At 46.3% G+C, this 7,893-nt stretch overlaps 1 protein-coding gene across 1 annotated transcript; it reads right to left on the reverse strand.

Annotated features, from left to right (window-relative positions):
• Window positions 1–5,450: 5,450 nt before the first annotated feature.
• On the reverse strand, window positions 5,451–6,708 carry LOC123125981 (chalcone--flavanone isomerase). Its single transcript, XM_044546410.1, has 3 exons — window positions 6,461–6,708; window positions 6,172–6,333; window positions 5,451–6,086 (listed from the first exon to the last, which is right to left on the reverse strand). The coding sequence occupies exons 1-3, from the start codon at window positions 6,552–6,554 to the stop codon at window positions 5,647–5,649; spliced, it is 696 nt and encodes a 231-aa protein (XP_044402345.1). The 5' UTR covers window positions 6,555–6,708; the 3' UTR covers window positions 5,451–5,646.
• Window positions 6,709–7,893: the final 1,185 nt, after the last annotated feature.

The raw sequence follows: 7,893 nt of genomic DNA on the forward strand, positions 1-7,893 counted from the left end.
TCCCTCCTCTAATACAGGATGGATTTCCTTATTTTGCTCTTGCCTAGCAATATTAATTACACTATTTCCTTAATCTTTTTTGCTTTCCATATACGATTCTTGACAGATAAGACTGATCCACCTGGGCTTATCGTCCCCAATTTAACAGGATCGCGTCCCCCATCGAATGGCCGTTCCAGAGATGCCCCAATCGATCCCTAGTTTTCGCGAAAATCATAATCTCAGGACGAACACAATCGGTCGGTCACTCCTCCTCAGAATGAACTTCAGTTCGTTACCGGCGTCCTATTTCTAATGAATAAACTAACTGAAGTTCATGGACGCTATATCTTTATCTTTATCTTTAACGAAAATAAATTGTCTAAAAATCCGAAAACATGTGTGGAAAAATAAAATAAAATAACAAATCCGAAGGGAGCGCCTATAGCACGACACATGGCGGGCGGCTCAGAGCGCGCCAAGTGGCGCTGATCGTTGCGAGGCTCCTGAAGGAGCGCTCGTTAACTAGTTGCTCCCCCTTTTTCATCTTTGGTTTCAAAATAATTTTATTAGGTAAAGATTCAAATGATTTGGTAATTCAAAAAGGTTTTGAAACTTAAAAAAAACAGAATTTGAAATAAAATGTTTAATAATTAACAAATATTTGTGGGCTCAGAAAATGTTCATGATTTTTATAAAATGCTTGCATAGTCAAAAAATATACACAAATTTGTAATTCAATGTTTCAGAAATAAAAAATGTTCATGTATTTTCTAAAAGTTCATGTATTAAAAATGTTAAAGAAATTGAACAAAATTTCGCCAATTCAGAAAATGTTCATGAATTGAAAAATATCCTAAAAATAAAAAATTGTTCGTGACTTACAAAATAGTTTATTGATTCATAAAATGTTCGCTAATTCAAAAAATGATTATGCATTTCAAAAAATGTTAGTTAAATCAAAAACAATGTTCGTGAATTTCAAATATTGTTCCACCAAACAATTTCCAAAAAATGTTCGCCTAATTCAAGAAAAATATATTAAAAAATGTTCAAAATCAAAAATGTTTGCAAATAGTATAAAATGTTCGAAAATCTATAAAAATGTTCACGATGACAGATATGTTCACCAGTTTAAAAAAAGTTAATGATTTTCATGAAAATGAGAGCGATAGTGTATCTCGGTAATGCAGCAAAATGTGGTCATGTCCATTGGAGACTATGCTTTTTTTTCTCTCATTGCAATGCACAGGCACTTTTGCATGATCAAAAAAATGTTCCTGCATTTAAAATATTGTGCCACCAATTTCCAAAAAAATATTCGTCAATTCTAGAAATGTTCACCAAGTCAAGAAAATTGTTTTAAAAATATTCACTATTTTAAAAAATATGCTTGCAAATTGTATAAAACATTCAAAAAATCAAAAGATGTTCTTGATTTAGAAAATGTTCGAACATTTTAAAAAGTGTTCACGGATTTGAAAAATGTTCACGATTTCATATATGTGCACGAGTTTTATAAAATGCTCATGATTTTAACGAAATTGAGAGTGATAGTATATCTCGGTGATGCAGCAAAATGTAGTCATGGCCATTGGAGATTATGAAAAAAATATTCTCCCGTCGCAACGCACGGCCTCTTTTTGCTAGTACCAACTAATAAAGGGATAAGCGTTTCTTACCACTAATATTTCAGGTGTTTCGTCCGTCGTTCACTTATTTCTTATGCTTTTCATCCAATCGTTAGATTTACAGCGCGTCTGGTTTTTTTTTTAAACTTACAGCACGTCTGTTGTTCCGTACGTCTTTGATCCATCGCTATAGGCCCAATGTGTGTTGTCCTCCCCGGATGGGCCTGCACCCATCCACCCGCAGCTCGCTCGGCACCCGCTTGGGCCTCAAGAAGCCGACCCACTTACACTGGGAGAGGTAAAAATAGTACCCCCTTTGTCCCATAATATAAGAGCGTTTTTGACATTACATTAAGAGCATTTTTGACACTACATCAAAAATAAGTAGTGTCACGCTCTTATATTTATGGGACGGATGTAGGGAGTAGCATATTGTGTCATTACACAGGATCAAACTCGCAACCTCCTAGGGAATTCATAAGGCTGCTGCCAACCAAACTCGACAATGTTTGTGTCTTAGTCCCACCTCGCTTTAATAGATCCAATAGCACGAAGTAGGGCATTTTGGAGACAGAGCTTCATGGAGCCCATTATTTTGAAAAATTAAAATTCATAAATTTCAGTTTCAAAAAATTTGAAAAAAATACACATATATGTAAGGATGTAAATTGTATGTGTGAAAAATTTCAGGATAAAATACCTTGAACTGCAAGCTGCACAAAAAAACAAAATCATGGACTTTAAAGATGAACAATGCATATGCTAAATAGCCCTAGATTTGTCTTTTTTGTGTAGCTCACATTTTAATGTAGTTCAGCCTGAAAATTTGCACACATGTACATTATGTATCTAGTATATGTGTATTTATTTTCAGAATTTTTTGAAACTGAAAAGTTTGAATTTTGGAGTTTTCAAACAAAGACCTCCATGAAGCTCGGTCTCCGTTTGGCATTTTTGCAATAGCACCAGTTAAATATATGTGTGTGAAAACTGCACCTACGTGGAAGCTGGCTGCTGGATGGATTATATTGGCTGGGCAATGAGAGAACCACGCACACAAATCGGCCTAAGGACTCTGCATCTCTCAGAAAAATAGAGAAATAAAGGAAGGACAAGTCATGGAAAGATTGAGAATTGTCGGAAAAATAGAGAGAGAAATAGAAGAAGGATAATTGAAGGAAGGATTGAGAATTGAGGATAATTCAATATTATAGACTCAGAAATACAAAGGAAGGAGCGAGATTTGAGGAAAATTTGTGCCAAATTAACCTTCGATACCTACGTGGAGGCTAACCTTCTATTGAAGTTAAATGGTGGGCTAATTAAATCAGATTCCTAAACTAGTAGAGACACCCCCGGGAAATCATGCATATACGTCGTGGCTACTTAAGATTCCTAACGCCTTTGTACAATGCTAAATGCAATTAGGAAGGTGCTTAGAAAAATAAACCGGGTTTTTCTGAAGCACCGGTGCCTATCTTTCCTGTACAAATAAGCACTGGGGCTTAAGGAAAACCTGGTTTATTTCTCTAAGCACCTTCCCTAAACACCTTACATTGTACAAGGCCTAAGACTAAATAATAATATTGGAAGCACCAATGTAATTCCGGGCATAGGAATTTAATGTTCAAACAAGATGGGATTAGGAAAAAAAGTTATGTCCACGACTACATAATTTAATCTACATACTAAATTAGGGATATGGAAGGACTTTTTTCCTCCATTGTGTCTTCACGTGTGACCGCGTCGACTAACCAACCGACATCGGTCACCGACACACTCCTTTTCTAGACATTGTCAGGCAAAAGACACCCTCGCTCGGCCCAGTGCCGCCGTCACAACGCATGAGGAGTCGACTCAGATTTCATAGTGTGTCGAACACGAACTACTCTTTGTCCAACGCTTTTAGTCTAGCCGAACACGAAGGATACTAAACCATCCCGTTCTTCGACCTGGCCAACCTTGATTAGTGACAATTGGCAGGGCGGCCATCGATGACAAGGGTGGAAAAGAGGATAAGCGGAAACTTGATTCCGCTGTCATGTTTAAATAGAGGACGTTGACCTGAGCTTGAGGTCTTAGAGCATCTCTAGCAGATCCCGTATAACCCCGGCGAACTGGGTTATACAGAACGCTATACGGGGCGACCCAAAATAACCTGCCCGAGCAGATACCACAAACGAGACCCAGCCCGTAAATTTTTTGGAGGAGGCCCGTAAACCGCCCCCGGTTCCTCCATATATGTAGGCGCCGACGGGATTTAGGGTTCCCGTCCCACAAATCCTCCACCGCCCCTCCGTCGCAATCCTTCCCCTCCAGTCAAATCCGCTCGGCTCCAGCCACGTTTTCTGTCCCATTTCTTCGTCCATTCTGGCCAGAAATGTCGTCTGCGGGCTCCGGTCCTGGAGGCGATTGGGGTTTCGGCCGCCATGGTGGCTTCGGGTGCCGCGGCCGCGGCGGGTTCGCCGGCCGCAAGCGCCTCCACGATGATGAGGCCGGCGGCTCCGGCCTCCGCCCTCCCGTGTCAAACAGGCAAAGGGAGGTGGCGCGCACGCGCGTCGCGAGGTCCCGCCGCGCCGGAGCGAGCTCGCTTGTGTGGACGACCTTCCGCCGCCACGGCCGGCTCTTCGACCCAGCGATCCAGTGGCAGCGCGCGGGCATTCTATGCGGAAGGGCCGCCGCCGACGCCGGAGATGCGGTTGCGGCTGCTCAGCTGCCGGGGCTCTGGGAGGAGTACCAGCTCCAAACCCGGCTCTCGTGTTCGTTGATCTACAATACGCTGCTTGGAGGCGAGCCGCTGTCGGCCGATGTCATCTCCAGCAACGAGGACGACGAGGAGTAGACGGCGGCTCCGGCGAAAGCAAGTTTATCTAGTTTTTAGCTAGTTTAATCTATATGTTTAATCTAGGTTTTTATCTAATTTGTGTGCGTTGTTTGTATGAACTTCGGCGAGCTATGTGGCGCGAACTATCTAGTTTATCTAAATTTAAATTTGCAGTATGTTTATATTGGATCTGTTTTGCGCGAGCGCGCGCGTCCCGCAAATTGGTTTTACAGGATCCTGCAACTGATAATTAGGGGAAGAGGAGACACGGGATCTGTTAGAGATGCTCTTAGTCATCTTTATTTGGTTAGGGGCATGGAGGTGCGGCGGCGGCGGCAAAATTTCGTGTTTTGACGCTTTTCTGAAAGTTAACCGAGATCTGACCCTACTTGTAAAAATTTCGGGATCTGACCCTTTTGTTACCGTCAGGGGCCATGGTGGTAGGGTGTAACAGCCTACCGTCAAACAAACTGGTGGTAGCCTGTATACCCCTACCCCCAAGGTGCCCGACGGTAGATGCGAGCATGCACCGTGTTTCATATTTAAGAAAAAAATTCGGTAGTGTGTGCAATCCTACCGCCAGGGACCTTGGTGGTAGGTTGTTATACCCTACCGCCATAGACTCTGACTATAAGAAAAGGGTCAGATCTCGACTTTTTTGCAAGGTAGGGTCAGATCTGGATCAAGTATTGAAAAAGGGTCAAAACACGAAATTTAGCGGCGTGGGATTAGGCGAAGAAGCCTCAGGCAGCATCAATCTCTCTATCAGCAGCGATGGAGCCGTGTCGAGCTCGGGTGTGGAGGTGATTCGTTTTTTTTCTTCTTTGATGGCTGTTGTGGTGTCAGAGGTAGGTGACGGGCATTGGTGTCAAGTTTAGAGGTTTCTTCAGTCTTGTTTGTAGTTTTAATTCTTAGCTGGTGTTCCTTCGTGTAAAGACTAGCGTTCTGCTATTTGTTCAGTTTTGTTAGGTCGGTATGTACATGTTCGAGACAGTATTACGATGAAAAAAAATCCAAGATGTAAAGAGTTTCTTTATTAATCCAAGTAAATCACCACAGACTCATAGTTATCCACGCATGGTTGCATGTGCAGGGAAGAAAACCAACAAACCGTGAGGAAATGGAGGGAACACGACGTCCCACCACGGACACCACCAGCCACACAAGCCACCACACCAGTGACGGACGCGCGGTGCATGCCCCCCGGTTCGTTCACACCGAAACCGACACGGCCTCCGCGGCCGGCTCGCCGCCGGCGAGGGCGGCCCCCTCCAGCAGCTCGGCGACCCTGGTGGCCAGGCTGAGCTTGGCCGCCGGCGACACCCCGTGCTCGCCGATGATGGACTCCAGCACGGCCTCGCAGAGCCGGGCGTTGTCGATGGCCACGCCGCCGGACTCCGGCACGGACGAGTCCTTGGAGAAGGCGACGGTGAGGAGGCCGGCGGGGGAGTGGGTGAAGAGGATGGACGCGCCGGGGGCGAAGCTGTGGGGCCCGAAGGCCTCCTTGAACTTGTCGACGGCGGCGGCCTCGGCGTCCGTGTACACGCCGGTGGCCTTCCAGTAGGCGACGCAGTTCTCCGTCACCTTGTCCGAGTACTGCGCGCCCGTCAGCGGCAGGATCATCGTCACCCTCGTGAACTTCTCGAACTCGCCTGCATCGCCGGCCATTGGTTATTGCAGCGCAGCAGCGTGTCAAGCAACAGTGCAACACAGAGAGTTACCGTGTTAATTAGTTACCGGTGACGACGTCGCGGAAGAAGGCGGCGTCGGAGGCGAGGTCGGCGGCGGGCTTGCCGGCCCACTTGGCGGCGAGCGCGGAGACGGCGGCGTCGGCCTGCAGGTAGACGCCGATGGCCGTGAACTTGATGAAGTTGCCCCCGATCTCCATCCCCCGCACGCCTGCACGCGCCGAGAGCAGAGCACACGGTTCAATAATAATCTAGTATCTCAACCGACCAACACCAGATACGTACGTTAAAACAGAATCTAAAGTCGCAGACCCCGGAGCCGTTGACGGAATAGTTACCTGCGCCGGCGAGAAAGTGGGCGTGCTCGGAGCCCGGCGGGCGGGCGAGCGGCGGGAAGACGACGCCGTCGACCTCGAGCTCCGACACGGCCATGGTGGTGCACGGAGGGTCTCCGGAGACGACGGCACGTAGCGAGCGAACACTTGTATTGATGTGATGGGGGCAGGCCGGCAGGGTAGGTGCGATCTGGCGAGGCGTAGGCGCACGGGATGGGTAGCTGGGGTGGTGGTGCGTGCCCCCCCTATATGACACCGCAACAGCTATATAAACGCCCGTCGACTCTGCCCGTAATTGCGATTATGCCACGGCCGTAATCTGGTCTGGTTCTCTGGCCTACGCGGCCTAGACTAGACGGTGACGGGGGGTGGACCTTGTCCTTGTGGCAGAGATGTAGTTTGTGGGCGCATCTGGGGGCGTGGTTAGTGGTAGTTAGGAGAGGCACGTTGAGGGGCAGAGAGAGGACGTGTCCGCGCGCCAGGTTTTGCGGCGAGGTCAAGCTACCATTCAACTCACGCACGAGTCCCTCAAAAAAAAAAAAAAACTCACGCACGAGTCCAGACCAGACACTCGTGTTGCTGGCCGATGCAGGGTCTGCCGGTCTGGTAAAGCAAAGGAACTCAACATATCACCAAACTAAAACTGAATGTTTCAAAAAACAAAAACAAAAACTGCACCGTGCACTGCAGACCGATCTCAACAGAATTAAAGAAACCACCTTATAGGGTGTGGAAAAGCTCCAATTGTTTGTACAAGTAAAATCACAACCTTTTGGAATTATCTTGTGCTTAACTGGGCATTTCTCTTCTGCTTAATTAATGATAATGCAAACTTTTGCCTCCGCTTTAAAAGAAAAGACAAATATACCTTTAACGATGAGCCAAAGATATACTCCCTTCGTTCGAAATTAGCGACCGTTAATTTCGAACGGAGGTTCTAGTTTGCAATTCAACGGCGAATCCCAGAAAAGTGCTATCTTTGAGTCCCAGGATATCAAGGGTCAGATCTGTCCAGGAAAGTTTGTGTTTGATCTGACTCTTGATATCTTTGGTTCAAGTACAATTCGTAGTCGCTTTAGGAACGGTTTTGCGCAACCTGATGATCGGATTTACATCACTGAAAACCTCGGGCGCAACATCCTCCACGGACCATCATTGAATCCAGCGATAGTTCTAGAAAAAGCACTTCTGCCCGTTCCCTAAATCCAAGAGGGATTTACATCATAACGATTCTTGTTGTTTTCATAACTCTACACAAGAGACGGTTCTGCACCTCCGTATGGGCAGTGCCATTTTGATCACTTGGAGCTCGGTGTTGCAATAGGCAAATATGAGCGAGATCGCTCTCTCGACCTTTCTTGCAATAGATGAGTGGTGGCAGGAGGCCAGGTCAAGAACTCATGGCACAAAGAGGAAGGCTCTAAATTCATCGGTGC

Source organism: Triticum aestivum, chromosome 5D (genome assembly GCF_018294505.1).
Source record: "Triticum aestivum cultivar Chinese Spring chromosome 5D, IWGSC CS RefSeq v2.1, whole genome shotgun sequence".
Lineage (NCBI taxonomy): Eukaryota > Viridiplantae > Streptophyta > Magnoliopsida > Poales > Poaceae > Triticum > Triticum aestivum.

Bases quoted from the DNA above. Each gene is read 5' to 3' on its own strand.
- LOC123125981 (XM_044546410.1), bottom strand. From the start codon at position 6,554: ATGGCCGTGTCGGAGCTCGAGGTCGACGGCGTCGTCTTCCCGCCGCTC. The intron at 6,334-6,460 runs GTAACTATTCCG...CGGCGCGTGCAG, and splicing joins CCACTTTCTCGCCGGCGCAG to GCGTGCGGGGGATGGAGATC. The intron at 6,087-6,171 runs GTAACTAATTAA...CCGGCGATGCAG, and splicing joins CTTCCGCGACGTCGTCACCG to GCGAGTTCGAGAAGTTCACG.